General features: G+C 36.8%; 1 protein-coding gene across 2 annotated transcripts in view; it reads right to left on the bottom strand.

Annotated features, from left to right (window-relative positions):
- The window catches only part of grik2 (glutamate receptor, ionotropic, kainate 2), a 347,578-nt gene that overhangs the window by 98,607 nt on the left and 226,666 nt on the right, over window positions 1-22,305 (bottom strand). For both annotated transcript variants that reach the window (XM_088084955.1, XM_042489444.2), the window contains exon 10: window positions 15,130-15,243. In XM_088084955.1, the coding sequence (XP_087941081.1) occupies window positions 15,130-15,243 (114 nt within the window). The remainder of the gene's footprint in view (window positions 1-15,129; window positions 15,244-22,305) is intronic.

Raw genomic sequence — 22,305 nt, forward strand, 5'->3', positions numbered from 1 at the left:
ACACATACCGGACCTATAACCACTCAAATATATCAGATGGTAGGTGACAGCACCTATGGGACCGCAGTGTGTGTGTATAATGTGTGTATGTAACAGTTTTTTCTTTCCTTTTCACATTCATTGCAACATCTAACAATCCAAGGTAGGAGTTGTGTTTTCCTTTTTTCCCATCGCCATGGTAACTGCTTCAGTGGAGCTGAGCATGCCAGTGTTTTTCAATCCACACAGGTAAATTTCCAGGCACTTTTAATACCGTGTGCAGAAGCCGGGTGCTCACCGATGCTGCCAATATTAGAAAGGAAGAAAGACAGGCGTCATCTTTAAAAATGTGGTTTTATCTTTTCATTTCAAGTGGCTTCAGGGTTATTAATCACTCACAGCCACAGCTATTGTGTGGTAAACTTGAGTCGTGCTTTGAGAAGACTGGATGAAAAGTGGAATCTCCTAACTGGAATTCATACAATACAACACAGGCTATTTGTTTGTCTTTTGTTACTTTTGAGCTAAAGTACAAATTGCAAATCAATTAGCCATTGACCATGAATGTGTGTAACAGATTAAAACCCCATCGCGTCAAGTTTGAAGCTCTTACAATGAAATGACACAGACTTTTTATATTAACCCCTTATGTGCCGTGTTGCCTCTAGGTAACATACCCATTTTTTGGTGTATACACTCACACAACACATCCCCAATTATGTTGCAATAGTTAAAAAAAGAGGTAGGGCCCTCAGGAGACCAGTAGCATTGTATGTATTGTAACATGACTCTCTGGGGGCCATGTTGAGTCCCTTTTTTGGGGCCTTTCTCGCATGGTTCAGTCCCATTAACTCTCTCCACAGAAATGGTCTGAGAACATTTTTTTCTGTCATTTTAAAATTTTGAAAAAAAAGGTTTCACAAAAATAGATGGGTAAAGTTTAATTATAAATTGTTAAATGTACTAAATTAAACCTAATTTTGTATTAAATTAATTAATAGAAAATTGTTTAAATGCAAACACTGCCTTAAAACATTGTGCCATTATGGAATCCCACCATGACAGTTTCCGTATTGTGTATTTAGGTTTATAGCGTAACAGTCATCATAATTTTCTTTTTATCTCTGCAAATTAACCTAATTTTCTTTTTATCTCTGCAAATTAGCCAAAAGAAGTTTCATAATGTTGAATATTTTCCATACAGTATTCAATGTTATTAACATTTGAACATTACCCTCTTTTATTTCATTTCTTACCATCATGGTACAGCATTGCTTTAAGGTAACATAAGCACACATGTACACCAAAAACTATATATTTGTTTGAAAATGTCTTTGAATTATGTTAACTTCATCTATATTATGACAAAAAAGATTTGCTTTTTTTTTTTTTACCAACTGGCATCATAAAACCATAGAGGGTTAAGAGCTGCATGGAAGGTTTGTTATTGGTCAGCTCGGGCTGAGTTTCTGATGCCGATGGAGATCATTAAGGCTCTGCAATCTCCTTTTCAGTAACACATCTAACAAAGACACTGCACATCTTCCTCACCATTACCTCCACTCTCTATTACAGTGAATGAAGCACTGTAAACACATTGACTGCACAGTAATGAAACAAAGGGAAATAAAGGTTGCCTGAGAGTGAAATATACAGAATCCAAAGAATGCTTTGGGATAGGATCACTCCAGCCACAATATAGCCATCTGCAATTTAAAGTGAATTTTAGCAAGGTGTCAAGGTGGAGTAGTCATGACCCAATGTGAATTCTGATTTGATGTGTGCATGTGCAGAAATGTTTGTAGTTTAACCTTTCAGTTATACCTGCACACACTGTGGATTCAAATAATTTAGAATCAATGAAATTAGCCTTCATGCATTTCTCTATCGTTGTTTTGTGCATTTTCTTTGTCGTTGTTAGATATCTCTATGATTATCTTTTTCACTAAAACAATTTATATTCCAAATATTACCACCAGCTGTCACCTTAATGTGCTAAGATCAGTCACTGCGTCTTCTGTCGGCTGTCAATCAGCTGTCCATCAGCTGTCATCAGTCTGCAGCTCAGTCCATGTAGAGATTATGAGTCAGAACATTAAGAAAAGCATGCTGGCTTGTATGCTGCAAAATACCAGATGCAGCTGAACATCCTGGGATTTTTGGCATACTGCATTTAGTATACTTTGTCTTGGGACTTATTAATCCCTTTTCTAGCATACTAAATAGTATGGTAATATACTGGAATGCAGTTAGTCACTATGGACTCCAAAAAATCCAAGATAGTGACAGCCGAAATGCTAAACTCAAGGCTTTAAAATGGGTGACGTCACAGTGGCTACTAGGGCTGTCTTGAATACCATTTTCTGGAGTCCAGAGCTTTGCCATTAATCAACAATGAAAAATCGTAGCTTTCGTGGGGGGGCAATGTGTCCAGTGTTCTAAATTGAAAAGTGTGGGGTAAAATGATCACTTCTGTCACTGTGTGCAGCAGCAGAACAACAAACACTGAAATTATTCATCCTCTGCAAAAAGAAAAAACAAAACAAAACAAAAAGAATATCCAAATGCCTAAATTGCAAACTGAAAATCTGGAATAGCCAAATATTTGGATCCAGCTCTAGTGGCTATGTCCATTATCTATACAGTCTATAGTTTTTGCTTATTGAATTCCCCAATGCTTTCCTGTTACAGTACTGCACTTTGCCTCTGCAGTGTGCTCTGTACCCTACCTTACACAGTACACGCACATGCCTCATTAAAGGTGTACACATAGCTGAACAATTTTGCTTTATTTTTATCTCTGTCAAATGCCAGTTTGACCACAGTGACAGTGAATTCCTCCTCAGCCCCTTTAAAAGATAATTTATTTCCTCTTTTTATAATGTGACCATTTTCTCCCCGTCGCTATTTGCTGCCATGTTCACTAGCAGAACAAGTGTTATCAAGCATGTGGAGCACAAAGACGCTATTGTGAGCCCATTAGCAGCTTCTGACCTCTCACCTCCTGTCAGCTGTGAAAGACTGTAATTATCATAAAGCATGGCTGGGCACATTAACAAAAAGCATCTCTCACTGGTGCAGTCAGTTATACCTGGGATTCTTTCTGGACATTACAAAAGCTCTCATCTTCCATCTGTGAAAAAGGGAATGGTGCATGGAGGAGTTTTTAATGTTTCTGCAGAAGTAGCAACATCATAAGAGAAATGTTGCTTTCATTCTGTAATTTCAGAGATTTGGTTGAACACTGGTGCAATGGCAGAGGAGACGATAACTAACAATTTGGATTATACTGACGCAGATCTGATCATTAGTCAACTCCAAAGCCTCCTCTGCTCCAGTCATTGAAATTATGCAATAATTCATGAAATTTGTTGATTCTGGTTTGATTAAGGCCAACACTGACCAGCAGAGATTTAGCAATGACTGTCATTTATGAATTAAAGCTTCAACAGAGATGCTGTTCAAAGGAATTCTTAATGGCACGGTTTGATTCATCTGGCGTGGCTCTCCAGCTGCTATTCACACGCTTTAATCCCAATTAATCGTATCAACATGGGCCCAGTGACGTACCTAATCTGACACATGAGCACAGGGCCCAATAAGATTACATACAGTACATGTGTTGCTGATGCACTGTGTGTGCAATCTGCACCGTGGAGTCATGGAGGAAACACATTTTATCACAGCAAGCCAAAAAATATCAATTAATTTATGAAAGGGTTAACACTGCTGTCACCGTGCAATCAACTGGTAAAATATATTTAAAAAAGATTTCACTTTGACTTTACATATATACATGACTGCAACTGCCACTGCAACAACTGAAACTCTACTTGTCCTCTGTGCAACATACACAGTGCTGGAAGTAGCTCTGTAAAGCCTGAACCATGAAATAATAGCCAGAAAATTCAATATTTATCTTTTTTTCTCTAAATCAAAGTCTTTATACATGTATATATATATATATATATATATATATAAAGACTTTGATTTTTTATATATATATATATATATATATATATATATATATATATATATATATATATATATATATATATATATATATATATATAATTAGCATTCATGGATATAATTTTGTTTCATATTTGATATGTTAGCCTTTTATATCAATTAACTGAAAACAAAAAAGTCATTTTTAGAAACAAATATGTACGTTTTTCATCGCAACTGGAACACTAAGGCCAACACTGGTGAACAACTGTTTCTTCAACTGTTTTTTGGCATTTTTCCCCTAAAAAGCATCCCTTTTTACCACCCTTTTTGTGTATTGCAATGGGCCAAAAATAAATGAATAAATAAATAAATAAATAAAATAAAATAAAAAGTTTCTATCCTTATTAAGGCAAAGGTGGACTATTTTTTACAAAAGACATTTCCCAGAAAGCCGTCATTCCTTTGAATGCCCACTGTCTGTAGTTTGTGGCTGCAAAGGTTGATTACATTTTGATTTTCTTAGAGGTCACAATAGGTCATATTATACTATGATGTCAAGTAGAAAAAAAAAAAAGGTCTCACGACAATAAAATGGCTGCTATGGAAACTGGAATCATCATACATGAATAAAATTGGCCTCATTGAATTTTCAAGACTCAAGACTCAAATAAACCATGTTTAGAATAGGCGAAAATATTACCTTTCATATTCAAATATCTTGAGGTCAGAGGTCAAGGAGCCCCTGTGAAATGTCATGCCAGTTTTTATTCTACTACTACTACTACTACTAATAATAATAATAATAATAATAACAATAATAATAATGATAATAAAAGTATAATTAATAGTATTATTAATCTTTTTTATTAATGTTTTTAAGGGTGGGTCAACAATATTAAACATTATTAAATATTTCAATACATTAAGTGCAATTTTACAAAATAAGTTGAAAAATAAAATTAACTTTAATTAAATTTAACTTTATTGTTATTGGCTTATAAAGAAATTATGGAGTGTAATAAAACATATAATATAGTCATTCACAGGGGAGTTTAAACTGTTTGGTTAAAAATGTATTTATATAACTGCACAGATTTACAACTATGTCTTTATTGTGTTATTGTTTTTTTTTTACTGTTGAAGTATTTACTTACTTTTCATGTACTGCTCATAAATGTGGAAAGCGGGGGGTAATATTATTTATGGCATATCTTAACAACTGACAGAAAAGTTATGTTAAAAAAAAAGACATAATCAATTCGTGAAATACATTTAAATTATTCAGCTGTATTCCAATTGCATGACATACTAGAACATAGTTTTTGGCTTATCAGTTAACCAGTAATGGCATTTGTCACTTTTGGAACAGGGTCACTCCCTAACCTTGCTACCCTGAGTACACACAAACATAAAAACCTAAACACAGCCTCTCCACGGTGTCTCCTGCGGCAAGGCTGGCTGCAGACAGAGGCCGCAGCATCTTTAATTAAAAAGATAGAGTGAAGGAGAAGCTGAGTATCTCTGTGAAACAAACCTAATTAAAGCTACACCACATCCGTGCCTCTCTGCAGACTCTCCTTAAACACAAAACCAAGCTCATTCTTCTCCAACAAATTAAAAACAATGGATTTTGTGCCTCAGTAAAAACAAATGATAGTGCCTTATTTGAGTCATTTTTAAACATTTATTTTAGTATTATTGATTCCTCTCCGTGCAACGCAGCACAAAGCAAATCATCAGGTGCTCTCAGCATGCAGTGGAAGTGTGATCTTAGACTGCCCATTGGCTTAAACATAACAAAGCAGCATACTGAATACATGGTGATATATATATGTAATATCCCCCGGAACATTCCTAAGAGTCTGCTAAAAATTTTGTTAGATCAGAATTATCTTAAAACAGGATCCTTTTCATACAATATATATTAATTATATATACATTTTATGATGACATATTTGTTTTGTTATTACCACAATATGTGCATATTAACACATTTTGATAGGACACACCTATTATAAGAAATATTTTGAAGAAATGTTTAAATGTTGTTATAGCATGAAAAAATAACCCTGATATATGCACAAAGAATTTTTTAAATAAATATATTGTTTATAAAAAACAAACAAACAAAAAAAAACCACAATATCTTGTCTAAATTTAAGGCTATTCAAAAATGATTTAATCAGTAATCAAACAAAGAGATTCTCTTAACTGTGTTGCCATGGGGACAATATTCCAAGGGACATTAACAGAAAGAACTCCAATCATTTTTATGATATTTGAGTCAATATAGTTAGATTATAATCTGATTTAGTTCCACATCAGATGATGGCAGCATTGGCCCCTGTATGGAACTTGAACAGTGACAGTTAATTAAAAATAATTAAACACAAGCATAAAAAAAGATTTTTCATTTTCTTCAATTTTTTGCATTTTTAATGTATTTTTCAATGATAATCTGCTGATTTGTTCTTTATGCCTCTCAGTGTTGGTGGGTTTTTTTACCCTTTTTTTTAAGGGGAGTATTTTGATGGGAGGGGCAAGGACAGTATGATTTGCATATATTTTGCATACAAAGAAGAGAATCAGTCTTATGGACCCACAGTCTGCTCTGGAGCCTGGTTCACAACACATCATTTCACTATATTTGTGGAGTTTTTGGCACTGTCTCTGCGTTTTGTAGCTTCATACTGGTTGAATGCTGCTTTCTGTCTGATCACTACTACTTTTGTGAAGTCCTGGGGCCTTCACAATGCTTCCTAGAACAGAAGAACTCTTGAAATGATGACGCTTTCTTTGAATTTCCCCTTAAAGTTAAGAGTAGGTCCTAGTACAAATAAAAGTTATTCACAAAGCATCTTAGCCCTTAGGAGAGCTCCTGAGGTGAATAGCTGTTAGGAGTAGAAAGTAGGAATCTTAAGAGGCTTAAGTGTTTCTTTAGCAGAGGAAAAAAAATGGTGGAAAGACATAGAAGTCAGAGAAATATTCTCCAGAAACACAACAGATTAGATGGTGCAGAAATTATATTCATAGTTGATCTCATTAACATGCATCTCCCATCCAATGTTATGATATATTGTTAGAAATACTGATATTTTTAACAATGCTAAAATATTTACAACTGTAAAAATGCAACAGTACAGCACTGTGATAACACAAAAACTGCTGTCACATTCTTATATTGTGATGCAGTTCATCTCATTTCCACTGGGTATCCACACCTTAGAGGCTCACAAAAGGACATGCCCGTGACAACCAATCACACATGTTAAGATAATGTTAGAGTTGAGAGGTGAGAGTTGCTGTGAGGGCTGAGATGGATTACTTGTGTTTGAGTCTACATAATGTGTTCTCAGGAAAATCTTGCAAAGTATACCTTTCAGTTTGTTTCTCTCTGCCTCTGTTTTTTTGAACATGAGTGGTTCAAATAATGTTTAAATGCTGATCTGGCAGAGGGCCACTAGAAATGATAATGCTAGCTTGAATGAGCGTATGTCAGTTATCATAGCTAAAATAAGGCTTTATGTTGAAAACAAAATCACAGAGAAACAGACTTATTTGCAGTTTAGTGCATTTGGAGTTCCAGGTGATCTAATGAAACCTGATTCTGTAGATGTATTAACTGGCAGTAAAGTCAGCTGCCATTTGTATTTTGTTGCACGTCTATTTGTGCAGTTAAGATAGCTTTTAAGCCATATGTTGTTTAATTTCTGTGACTTGTGTGACGGTGTTGCGATTGTTCACTTCAGTGTTTAATGCTGTAATCTGTGGCTGATCCAAGTTGTTTGTGAATTTCTGGCTTGATTACAGATGTAATATTTCAGAGCTTAGGTGTCAATGAAATGGTTTAAAGGACGAGGCCATAATTTAAGTTCATTTATACAGATATTTGATTAGGTGATTAAGGGATTCATTGGTGTATTTTATAATTTTGAGTCATTAACACTGATTGATTTGCTTGGAATTAATTGTTTAACATATTTAAATTTGCAATAAATACATTTAATAAATATTTGGTACAGCATGATGTTGATTAAATTGAATATTTAACATAATAAAACAATGTCCCCATTTAACTATTTGATTGAAATCAAGTGACTTTATTCAAGCCACAGATTGATTGATTGTACCTGACATGATTTATGTTATTCAAGAAAATAATTTATTGACTTAATTAACTAAAATGACTTGTTTTCCTTTTTCTTTGAGGTTTCAAACCTCTAACACTCTCACTTCAACAATGATCATTTCAATAAAATGAGTTGAAAGTGAAGTTGTCCTGCATCTTCTGTGGTTATCTATGCCGGGTTGAGTTCAGGCAGGTATTGAGGCTGAAACCTGACAGAAACTCCATAGTACCAGAGCATCCAAAAAAGGAGAAGAAAGACCCTCATTACATTTTAGAAATGTGAGATGTAGAAATAGAGATGCATCACACAGCAGATAATCGTCAGAATATGTTAAACTAACAACATCTGTTTGAAAACTTGGGCATTTAGCTTAATGATCCTTTACGGTACTTATTTGTCAGTGTGATCGAGTGATTAATGAAACTCTTCATATTTATTAATTATCTTTCCACATCTGTTTTTTTGCTAACTGTGAAACATCCTGTAAGGTCTGTGGGTTGCCTGTTTCCATTTCCTCACATCTCATCCAAGAACAGTTGCCCTGAATACTCCCAGCCAAATGGAAATGAGACCTGACCAGAGGCTGTTCTGTTGTTCAGGCATATTTTAATCAGTGGGTTTACTCTCTCTCTCTCTCTCTCTTACTTTTTATTTTTTCATTTTTTGAAGAGGAAGGATACCGATTTGTTTTGATCATTGGTAGTTCGCACAGTGATGGTACATTAAAGTCACAATTAATTCTGTTTCAATTAAAATTCTCAACAGTGTTCTAAACATCTACTGATCTATTTGCTCTACAAGAACTCTCAGTGTTAAGTTTCACCTTTAATTCCGATATGAAAACTACAACTTTTGAAAAATGCAAATATAAATGTGAAGAGATTATGTACTTGACTGACTTAACTCAAGTTTCTTGTTTTGGATCTGTAGTGGGTTGTGTACGAAGCAGACAATGCAGTGAGTCACCGCTGCATAAAGGTATATATTTTCTCTAACTGACTGCACAGAATGTAATAATATGTCTTTTCTGTTTGCAACAGTAGACTTTGATTTCATGAAGTAGTTGTAAGTGAGTACTTAGTGAGTAAGGATTTTTTTTTGTTAATACTGCACCCACTCACTCTTTAGGAGCCAACTTTATGCATTACAGGGGCAACATTCTCAGAACAGAGACAAGAGTGAACGCTGTGGCGCTCTCAGAGGTGTGTCAGAATGACTGCAACTGTAGCTTAGAAATATTTTGAATGAAGACTTATTGTCATCAAATCCTGCGCACAGCCAAACCATCAATGTATGTAATAGGGGATACTGATATATATTTTTTTTACTGTTGATTCTGGTACCAATAATAAGTAGTTAATGAGACCGATGACCAACATTTTGAACCAACATGCATTTACAAGAAAAAAAAGAAAATATTTTTGTCAAAATTTAGAATTTGCAAAATATATTTAAAAAAAATACAAAAACTGAAATTTTCAACATCATATACAACATAAAGTTCCCAACAACCTTCTTTTTAATATAGCCAGGTGAAAATTGAAAAAAAATAAAATAAAAAATAGCTTCCTGAGGTTTTACAAAGTAAAGACCATGCTGACATTTTTTTTTACATTGCAGATTATGTACTATAAAATGTTGTGTGTTTATCAAAGCCTTATATACTGTATGTTCTTCCTCTACCATAGAGCTCAAAAACTACAGTATTCAGACACATCAATGAGCCACACTGTTGCACAGGATGACATGTTCTTTCATTATCATGAACACACACACTGTAGTTGATTTTGACTCACACTGTAATTCATTTGAAACACTGTTTTGCTGCATAAATCACTCACTAGAGCACTTAATTTGGATTACTTTGCCACTGAAAATAGTCCCCAGCAAACTCTCTTCCTGTTCGAGTAATGGTCAATAAAAACTACAGTGACCAGCTGGTTTTGAAAATTACTGAGTATTTTTTGTTTGTTTGTTTGTTTGTTTATTTTTTAATAATGCTATATATTTGGGAGTATTACGTTCTTGTAGATTTACCTTTTTAGGTATGAATCAGTGGTTTTGGTGCTGGAAGGGTAGAGAAGTACAGAAAATATTGAAAAACTGACTCACTTATCGTTACTTGATCTTTTTATGGGTTTGTTTGCAATAATGACAAAAGTTCCCTCATAACCAGGTAGCTTTTCTGCCTAAACCTAACCATCAAATGAATCATTTTGATTATACTTTTGGACAACCAAAATGTTGGCACTGTACAAACCATGGATACATTGCATTTGCACATTGTTATGGGGCGGTTACATTGAAACTTGTCAATTTGTCATTTTTACTATTTTCCACTTTATAACATCATTTTTATCATATTTAGCATCTGGAGAAAATACATGCTATTTCCATTAGGCGCGCTGTCACAATCAGTGTTGCTGCAAATCATTGACATATCCCGGATTGTGATCATTAAATAATAAAATAAAAAATCTGCTCTGCATGTTGTGTATTGAATATTTTTGTTTTCTCATCTAATAACATAGTGGAATCATGAAAAAAAAACCTAACATTTAAAGGGTTAAAATTCTCATAATTAATCTGATATTTACGATTAGGACTTATGTTGCTTTAAAATATAGAAGTACATGACAGTGAAAGTAGAAAATCATATTAATGTATTATTTTTTTTGTAGCCTGATTTTGAAAAGCAAATTTGTGCATAGAACAGTAATAATGCATAAAAAAATATTGTTGCTGCAAATCATTGATAAATCCCAGGCTGTGATAATAAGAAACAAGAATAATCTTTTTAGCATGTAGTATATTGAACATTATTCATTAGTTGTGAGTTTAATTTTATCTAAAAAGTTATGACAGAGTTATGACAAAAACCTAACATTTAAAGGGTTAAACTTCTGAAAATGAATAAATATTTGATATATATACGATTAGGACTGATGTTGGTTAAAACGTTAACTCACCAAAAGTATAAAATAATATTAATGTGTGATCATTTTTAAAGCTTCATCTTGAAAAGTGCAGTTTGTGCGCAGAGAGCTGAGAGTGTGTAATATTAAAGCAGGCCCCAAGGGTTAAATTTTGCGCAACACTAACCCTGAGTTTGACCGTTGTTGTGTATATTAAAGCAGTCGGTTGTTGTGTATATTAAAGCAGTCGGAATGAAGCTCTCCTATTCTCCTGCAGACGTTTGAAACTGTGTTTCAGTAGAAGAGGAGGCAGGCCTGCTCCTTGCTCTCTCTAAGACATTACACAGTATATTATCTGCAGCCCCAGCCATTAGCCTAAAGGTACTTCATTTCCACCGCAACATTACGGGAGTGATTTCCAAAGTAGATAAACTGTTGATAGGCCAAGATCTCAACAGTAATTACATCATGTTTTATAGTACATAATCCCTGAGAAAATGATGAGAAGCTGGATGAAAGTGTGCATCAATCAAATGTAACAAACCCAATTATTGTCAGCCCTCCCTTCTTCTCCTCGCTGCTCACAGCCATCACACATCTCCCCATGACTCAGTCCTGATATGGCAATTACAGCCGTGCAGAGTCTTTGCTAATAACTGCAATCCAATCACTTCACAGCACGCGCGGAAGGAAAGAAGGCCCACGATAAATAATGACAACCCGCAATTTACTTGATATTGTTATTTTTACGCTTGCCTCCTCAATAACAGGATCATAAATGGCTTTAATTTGACTTGCTTCTACAAGTTTCCCTCCACTGTCATGGATTTCACGCGGCACACAGTCTGTGCCTGCTGTTTGTAAGAGTACAGGCATGTATGTGTTCACACACACAGGAGGTATGGTAAGGAAATCATTAGATGACAGGAAAACGACAGCTCCATTTGGCAATAAGGTGGTGGTAATTCAGTTCATTGTTTTTTGTTGTTGTTGTTAATGCTGTGTGCACTGATAGCATGTTGTGAACTCAGCAGTATCTTTGTGAAGTTATAGAGCCCCTGAAGGAATATTTTAACATAACATTAACCCTTTGAAACACAGGCAAAAAGGCTTGATTTCTTCCAAAAACATGACAAGATGGCAATGAGCAACTTATAAATGACCAACAGGTTAGCTAGAAATTAGTAAAATGTACAAGTAAACAATTTGAAAATGACATTGAATGAATAAATAAAACCAACTAAAAAATAAAAACCCTCAAAAACAAGCTTAAAAAATTTACTTATCTTTAAAACTAATTTCAAACATTATTATGCTTTGTATAAATATAGCTCTCTGTATATTCCTCACTAACTTTTGTGAATAATAATCATACAAACAGACTAATTTGTGGCTATTTGTGGGACATTTTTTGCTAAGTCGACCCGCAAATGCAGCAGAAGAAAAGTGATATCAATCCAGGTTTCAAAGGTTTGTCATGTTAAATTTAGCTTGGGAGACAAACAGTTTTTTGTACCAGGTTGTGAACGTGGATTTCCTTCTGTAAAGTTGAGCATTTTAACATTGGGGGGAGGCTCGGCCACCAGTATGTGAATGTGTGTGTGAATGGGTGAATGTAACAACTAGACAACTAGAAAAGTGCTACAAAAGTACATTTACTATGTACATAATTGACATGTGTGTGTGTCTGCCTTTATGTTTCTTCAAATTGATTCATATCACTGCAGATGACCACAAAATACAAATGCCTTTTCTGTTTGCAACAGTAGACTTTGATTTCATGAAGTAGTTGTAAGTGAGTACTTAGTGAGTAAGGATTTTTTTTTTGTTAATACTGCACTACTACTTTATGCATTACAGGGTCAACATTCTCAGAACAGAGACAAGAGTGAACGCTGTGGCGCTCTCAGAGGTGTGTTAGAGAGAGGCAGAGAGACAAAGAGAAGGGGGAGACAAAGGGGGAAGGTGGACTATTTCATGCAATATGTTTCTGTAAATTATTTCTTGACCCGTCCTCCCAAACTGGTGACATTTTGTACTGAGCTTTCCGGAACCCACCCGAGACCACAGCTGGGTCGACCCACATCATAGTTCCCTGCGATCACTCAGGGAATCTCTGGAGTTACAAGTCAAAACTGTGTATGGCAGCTGGACTTCTTTCAAAATCCTGCCACCTAAACATCAAAATGGTGCTTAAAACCTGTAGTTTTAAGCTGAAGTCTGTGGTCATTTCCTCAATGTCAAAACATAAAGTAGAAAAAAGAAAATCGAATTCTGAAAATGTGGAAATATATTTTGTAATTACTTTTATGCCAATATTATTATATCAATGTAATAATATTAGGCCAGAAAATAACAGTAACTTTTTTATTTTTATTTTAAGTTTTTGGTTAAACAGATACAGTGACTTTGGACATCTCTAAAGTTTAAAGAAATGTAGTCTAAGACCTCCATTGTAGCTATAAAGCAAAATTAATTATTTCTCATGCAATTTTCTTATGTTGCTGTATATCACTAGAGGAAATCACTGCGTAGAAGACAGAGAATAGACACATTTTACGGCCTACTCTCAACGTTATGTCTGAATTCCTTGGATTTTGGCACCACTGGCAGAGAGACAATAACACAATATGCCTGATAAATTGGTCGGTAGGAGGCAGAGCCGTAAACCATGAAATCTTATTGGACAATCAATCAGTCAATTTTTCCTGCCTGAGCCTGCTCCCACCAAATTGGAGTCCTCCACAGTGGTGAAGTCAACTGGCAATTTGGGAGTGCAGTGCTTTGGGGTACTCTACTTCAATTGAGTCGGAGAGCAGCATCCCCAGAAAGTGCTCTAAACAGAAAGGGCAGCTCAGGCAAAGCAGTGAAGGATTTTTCAAGAGGAAAAGCTTAAAAATAATGACATCTTTGGAGGGAGTCTGTTATGGCTGAGAGCTGTTCGAGCCTTCTATAATTGGTCCCACATAAAGCACCATTACAATTTGATTTGGCTATAAACAGACATTTAAAGCTGCAATATTTAATTTGCACATTGTGGAAAATGGCAGCGAGGTTTAAACTGTTTGGACTTTGCAGACGTTATGCAGAAATTCTGTTAACGTCATTGAACTGTACAGAGCAGGTTTGTGTTTTCTTTACCAAAGACCTGATCAAAATACCAATCTGACTCCACTGATGTGGACTGTGAGATAAGCTTCCCATTCAGCTGCATTCTGTTTCCCTCTGATTGTCCCGCCACTGTCAAGGCTGATTTATGGTTCCATAAAAGCTCAACGCTGAAGCCTTCACAAGTGGCCTACACCATTTGTAGCATTTACTGTATATTTGTGGTGTGTGTGTTTCTGTTCATAGAAGTTAAGTTTGATTGATTAAACTAACACGTGTAAAACACACATAAAACTTGGCTTAATAGCAACAACATTAAGCGAAAGTACAAAAGTAAGCTCCAATATAACTCACAAGGTTTGGAGACAAAACAATCATCTTTTGCTAGACATATACATATGCAAAAATTAGCATAGCAGCTAACAGAGTTTTCCTGTACAAATATGAAGCCAGGAAAGACAGCAACACTTAACAAAGGTTGCATTGCAAAATTCAGATCCATTATAACTCGCATGGTTCAACGACAAAACATTTGTCTTATATTAGACACATTTCCCCAAATATACAACATGCTAACATTATCAGCATGAGCCTACAACAATTTATATTGCATAAATTAGCCTAGTTGCTAGCCTAGTTTTCCTGTAGCTACTCATATAAAGCCCAGAACAACAGTAGCATTTAACAAAGGTAAGTTTACAAAATCCAGCTCCACTTTGACTCACACGGTTCACCGACAAAAAAATTCTTATAATAGAAACCTTTTCCCCAAACATACAACATGCTAAGAATATAAGAATATGCTCATCACATTCCCCACTGCAGATTTGACCCTAGCCATCAGCATAGTTTTCCTATGGTCTTTACATTACACACAAAACTTCAAATGCTATTTGCGGGTCCTTCTACTGCCTTTTTTGATTCTCTGTGAAATAAAAGTAAATAAAAGCTTGGTATCCAATGAGGGAAATTATTCTGGTGGTGTAAGTGCAACAGCAACAATTCAGACAACAAAAAATAGATTAACTGAATGAATAAATTACCAGTATGGTGGAGACAACCAAGGATCGATTGGATAAGGAATCAGAAACATTCGTCGTCTTCCCCTTCTGGTTGTCTGTCATGTTCAGGCCACTTGGAGGATCCCAGGTACCAATCTGCAAAACACAATAAATTGTGCAGTGGGTGATTAAAACTGCTCAGAACATCACTGGTTCCCATCTACAGAGCATCTGTGAAGTGAGGTGTCTGCACAGAGCCCAAAACATACTGAAAGACAGCAGCCACCCCAGCCACAGCCTGTTCACCCTGCTGCCATCTGGAAAAAGATACAGAAGTATCTGCTGCAGAACCACCAGACTACAGAGCAGCTTCTTTCCCCAGGCTGTGAGACTCTTCAACTTTTCAAAAGATGTAGCAGGATTTAGGATCAACTTAAATTTAATTTCTTCTTAAACCACATTTACAAAAAGTGACAATACATCTACCTTGTACCTTGGTTTACAATTTGTTTTTTGCTTATTTTTTTTTAATTTGGTTTCAGTGCAGATAGAATCATGTAAAATACTGGTTATGCAGGCATACCAAACTATGTGCCGTGGCATTTAAACATAGCACCACTAGTGCTGGGTACGCCAGACGACTTTTTTCCATATAAACACCAAAACTCGACCGCTTTGCATTTAGCTCATCTGAAATTTCTACCATTTGTCATGAAAGCATGGGCAATTTGTCTAAGAAGCTTGCTCTCGGTGGAAGGAAGAAGAGCAACTCAAACAAAACAGGGTTAATGCACTTCTGTTTCAGTCTGATATTTAGGAACATCAATAACCGAAATAACAACTTATTCTGTTGTCTGACTGGAAATTCAAAAAAAAAATAAAAATAAAAATCTAAAGCAATAGCGACTAAAGGCTGGAAGATGCCGCCTTGTCCTGATTTGAGTGAACATCACAAATGTTTGAAATGCTTTCCTTTTATACTTATATTCCTTTTAGGTAGAAAAAAAATGTCTTGCAACTGACAATCAGCTTTTTTGACACACAGGTTCATGAAATGCTATATCGACATTTGAATCAATTAAATATCAGCACCTCTGCAAACCTCTGAGATATATAATTACCATTAACACTCCTCTCGGCAAAGATCTCCAGAAACAGCCCTAATGCCAGAAAAGAATGCTGATATTGGACAACTCTGCAAGAATCAGAACAATGCTACCTTTTTGAAAATTCTCACTTTTTACTACTTCTGTTTGGTTCAGGTCAGGCAACTTAAAAAACTTCTTGATGTCATGAAAAGATCATGGCAAACCTAACCCGCAGGTCTGTAACAATCCAACACCAGAAGAAATGTTGGCACTGTGCATTTCTGCAAACCAGAGATTTATTACATGTGCATGTAAACAATGTCCCAAAAACCTAGCAATTTTACATTTCTTTACATGCAACACTGTGGTCAGTGTCTGGTTAGGTTTAGGCAAGATAAAAAACTTGGTTATGCTTAGGAAAATATCATGTTTTGGGTTAAATTACACTCTTTTTGTGGCACTATTCCCACTGGAAACATAGCAATGAGTTGCCAAAAGAAAACTCTGTTAGTGCCTACAGAGCTGCTGTAAACGCAGCAATATCTTGCTTGATGGTTGGTCTGAGAGCAGCTTGGCAGGTGTCTCGCCAAGGTGACCCTTAATCCACCATGCCCTCCACCCCCAGATGATAAAGTCATCTCATATACAACATCAGATTACTGATGGTGACATGATTTGATTGAAATAAAAAAATGCAACATATTTGTGGTTTGCAGAAATACACATTGCCAACAATTTCTTGTGGCGACCAGGCTGTGATCTCTTTTATTAAAGTCATGTGCACTCTATGACCATTGACCATCCAAACCTCTACACCAGATGTTCTCAAAGTCTGGATCAGGACTGGACAGCAAGTCAATCCGGACCAAGCCCACACCTTGTATTAGGAATGCAACAATTATATATATATATATATATATATATATATATATATATATATATATATATATATATATATATATATATATATATATATATATATATATATATATATATATACATATATATATATATATATACACCTATCAATATTTTTTTAGTTTTGTAGAATATAGTCTATTTGGAGATCGTTACAACGATCCTGGCCCGAGATTAAGCCTTAAACGTAATTGTTTCCCCATTTGACATCGTTGACAGTTAGTGAAGGTATGGCATTTAAGTCATCAAGTGTCAGAGTTTATTGTTGCCTACAGGCGTCCATTCAAAAATCAGCAAGTTTGTTAACCACTAACGGCATTCACGTTCTGTCCTGTGGGCACGAGGATGCCAGATTTAAGTCTCCTGTCAGTCTAAATTACATTGCCAATGTGGTGAGAATCTTACTATCCATATATATGTATGTGTATGTATTTTTTTCTCAGACTGCCTTAAACTTGAACATACTTTTATTAGTTATGAGCAAATGTAATAAAAGTCATCTGCTGATCACCAATAGTTCCCGACTTTTGGCTTTTAGTATAAATCAGATTTGGACCTTTGAGAGCCTCTGTTCTACACTCTTAACTTCTGTCTTGTCACATGAATGACTCACCACTTCCTGCATTACCATCACTACATCTCCCATTGGGGATGCAAGTGCAAGGGATCCTGGGCTGTGTTTAGTAGTGTAGTGTTTATATTTGTCTGTACATAAGACGTTTTGTTTTTTCTTTGGTAACACTACCAAACACAGGAAGACATGTACAGCATATACATATACTGTGCTCAGACTTCATTTTTCTATGCTGGATCCATACAGAGGATAATATGCAGCACCCTGAGGACACAGTTGACAGCTGTGTGAACCCTCAACACTGTCAGGGGGACTTTCTTCTAGACTTCCGCGGGGAATAATGTTCGAGATGATCTAGGATCTGGATTGGCCCAATGGCCTTTTGCAGAGTTGGAGGACAACACTGGGGCAGGCTAAAAGGAGGAGGGGGCAAGGGGGAAGGAGGGGAAGCTATCAGAACGTGCCTCAAGGCTTCTTTTTTCCTCTCAGCTCTCCCTCAAGTCTCCATGCCCGAGCCCCCTCGTCAGCACCTTCAGCTGCATCCAATCCAACCCTGCCAACCTCAGCATGGGGACCACAAACACTCCAACCCACACCAGCCACACACTCCTCAGGGCTCCTCTGATGCCCCGTACGAGGGCTAGAGATAGGCTTTGTAATTGCAAATCAACTCTTTAATTCAGGCTTCATGAGGCTGGAGGGCTTCTGAAGGGGTTTTTATTAATAGAGTAAATTATTCATGGAGGTGCAGGCGCACACAGACCAGAGGTCAGGTGCTGCTGAGAGGCGTACACCAGTGAGGATGCTGAAGTGTGAAGTGCTTGCGGTTGCATTGGAGAATATTTTTTGTAATGGCGGTGTGAACAGGTTATATTCCTGCTGATAATCTCATGAATCTTAAATTTGCTGCTGAACAATGGTGGTGCAATTCCTGGGAAAAGAGGTAAACTGTAAATGCACCTATTCATATGTGTTCACAAACACATGTTGACACATATACCATGACATGCCACAGGGTGGAGGTAGGGTCTGGATGTCAGCCAAATCAAGCAAATATTTTAGTTACAGTCAGTAGAGTTTCCAAGCTGAGCTGCAGCAGAAAACTGTAAAGGATGTTAAGAGTGACATCTAAACTGTAACCCACTGATTCACCCCATTGCTGTCATGATGGAGTCATTTGGTGGGTTTCCATTACAGATTCACGCAAAACTTGTGTGACCTTTTTTTGAGAAATGTCCTGCTTTTCCACTGAGTAATGTTAAGGCAACTTCTCCTCTGGTGATAGCTTTCCAAGAAGCATGCAGATGGATGTTCAAAACATTAGCAGCTTTATTTCTATTGAAGCCACCACACTAGCCGTCATTATTTCCGATCCAAGGCCATGTAGGTGTGTTATGGAGCGATAATGGAAAGGCAAGGGGATTCAAAACTTCCATATAGCCAAAGCATCATGACCTTTAAAAAACAAAAGTGTTTCCATTGCAGGGTTACTTGTGGATCCCAAAGTCTCAAAAGTAGGATAGAAGCCAGAGCCTCCAGTTATCACGCTCCTCTTTTATGGAACCATCTTCCAGTTTCGGTCAGGAATTCAGACACCGTTTCCACTTTTAAGGGTAGACTTAAGACCTTCCTCTTTGATAAAGCTTACATCAAGGGCTGGCTCACATTGCCTGGACCAGCCCCTAATTAGGCTGACATAGGTTTAATCTGCCGAGGAACTTTCTAAGAGCTCCTTTTTCCTTCTTTTGCTCCCTCCATCTGCAAATGCTCATGTCTGTTTATTGCATTGCGCTAACTCCATTGTGTCTCCGGAGCATTTGTGCTCCCTTGTTTCCTAGTTTTCCCAGATCTTGGCTGCAATCTTGGCTGCGCCTGATCGTGGTGATAGCTGTACTGGTGCTGTGACCCTACTTTGGGCCATGCTTGTGCTGTGGCTGCACTTATAGTGTACCCCTGGCTCACCTTGAATTGTGGTCTTGGTTTTGCCGTTGCTGTGATCCTGTCTGAAGCTGCACATGTGTTTTTTGGGTCCTGGTTGCACCGATACCATGATCGTGCTTGATGCGACCTTCTACTGCCATTATTATGCGCCATGCCTCCACTATCAATATATGCATGGGACTTTTATCACCACCCACAATATCTGCACATAACAACACATGCTATCATAGAGTGCATTTAGTAATTTTACACCTATCACTATTGTAATGTGACATACTGTTGTTACCATTACTGCTGTGCATCTCTCCCCCTCTCTCTTTCTCTTCCTTTTTTGTCATTATTTTAATTTAATTGTTATTTACAACATCTATTGCATGTTTATTTGTCCTGGAAGAGGGGTCCCTCCTTCGCTGCTCTTTCTGAGGTTTCTTCCATTTTTTTCCCCCGTTACAGGGATTTTTTGGAGAGTTTTTCTTACCTCCCTCTGTTTAAAGACAGAGGGATGTCATATGCTGTAAAGCCCTCTGAGGCAAACTGTGTTTTGTGATAATGGGCTTTATAAATAAAATTGAATTGACCCGAATTGAAGAGCAGTTTTGCAAAATATGGCATTTTTGAATTGCCTGAAATACCACCTCATGTTAAAAAAACACTACTGCTTTTGGTGCCTCTGGTGTTCCCTGCTAGAAAAACAACAACAGGTAACGGCAAAACGCTATGTTTCGTGCCCACAAAGCAACTGGAAATACAGCAATAACTCACTAAATCACAAATGGTTCCATTGTTTGTAATCTGTCTGCAGCTTGGCAGGTGTGGATAACGTGCCATCCACCATCCCCTTCCACCTGACAACGTCAGCTCAGATACTACATCATTTTAGAAGCATTGATATAAAACATATGCAATATGAAAATTTAACATATTTGAATCTAACTTATGGTGTGCAATATGTACAACACCGCCTTTTTTTCTGGTGACTGGGCTGCTGAAGGACATTTTGACATGTGGACAGGGGGCACTGGGGATCAAACTGGCAACCCTGTGATTAGCTGACGACCTGTTCGACCTCCAGAATGAAGAAAAGACAACTATCCAGAGTTGTAGAATCTTCTCTGTGCAGTGCATTAGATAAGCTCCTTAACCCATAGGTCTATCTGTCTAACCGACCTTTTGTCAACACTGAGGCCCCTTGATGTTTTTGTGCTGTTTTAGGTCTAAATGCCCCATAACTGTCACAGTCTTCTTTCTTCTTTTCATTCTTTCTTCTATCCCCAAATATCCACAAAACCATCTTTTATGTCAGCCATTATTATGCACAGAGATGGGAGCAAATCTGAGAGGGTTGTAAATAAAATAAGAGAATAAGAAGTTTGAATTCCTGGCAGGCAACAAACAGAGTCTGAGTGTTTTGTAAGCTTACTGGATATAATGTCTGTAGTGTTGGCTGTCACTTGCCATTTGTGTTGAATAAATCTGGCCTGCAAAAAATCCTTCCAGCCGTCATACAAAAGCCACAAAAACACAACAACAAAAAATCTCCTTTCACATTGAGGCTGAACACTTTTTGAGATGCAAACCGGAATACAGCAACAAACAGAAAATAGCCCTATCCATGTAAGAAAACATGGAAAGGGAAACACAGAGATGGTAAGTCACGAAAAATAAATAAATAAGTGAAAAATAAAAAATAAATATTGCAAAAAAACTCCCACATTAGTTGGCTTTGACTGTGGATTTCCCCTCTTTCTTTCAAGTAGTTAAGGGATACTCAACATGTTTTGCTTGGGGGCCATTTTTCCTAAATGACAGGAAGCCAGAGGCCAGCTGTAGCAGCCCCATACATATTTCTAGGATTTTAGGGCATGTTTGGGATGTTAAGATGTTTCAAGGATTTTAGGAATTTCTGGGATTTTATGAAATTTCTAAGATTTTAAGATTTTAGGACGATAGGGGCTTAGCTAGGACCTCTGTTGTGGGGCTGCAGGGAATCCCCTACTGGCACTTTTTTTTGATCAACAAGCTCTATGTTGATGCTGTTTTAAGCACTCTGGCACCTTATGTATACTAAAAGTACAAAATCAATTCTTTATGTGAATCACTTTATTTTTATTGTGAATTTGAAAATGGTTGGGGGGCCATCTGGCACATCTGAAAAAGTTAGTCATGATGTGGTACACTGTGACACTATAAACTTCCCCATATTCTGCACTCATCACAACTCTGAGACACTGTCAGTGGTTTCCAATCCAACTAAACTCTGCTAAGTTTTAAAACATTAGTTTAGGGATTTGGGGCAGCTGCTGTTTGCTCAAAAACTATGAATGAGTCATTTTCATAAACAAACTTTTTTTTTACTGTTGGTGTCTGCAGCTGACTCGGCAGTATGTTAATTGAGCAAAAGGAGGTGAAGCATTTCGACTTGTCTCGCGAGGCACATTGGATCTCATGAGACAGTTTACTGAGCTATTTAAATATTCCAGATTCCGATGGCTCCACTCTAACTGGAAAACAGCAATGTCAGGCTCCAAATTTTGGGTTCGAGACTGCTGAAGAAGTTAATATGGAAAGCAGTCTCCATGCTGTCTTCATATACTTTGTGCTTGTTTGTTTTACGTGGAAGCTCTCACTACAAGATTTTTTCAGATTTAGGTACATCACCATGCTTGCTTACAATCAGATCACAATGCTATTGTAATA

The sequence above is a fragment of the Plectropomus leopardus genome, chromosome 11 (assembly GCF_026936395.1).
Source record: "Plectropomus leopardus strain MGB_pleo_1.0 chromosome 11, ASM2693639v1, whole genome shotgun sequence".
NCBI classification, from domain to species: Eukaryota; Metazoa; Chordata; class Actinopteri; order Perciformes; family Serranidae; genus Plectropomus; species Plectropomus leopardus.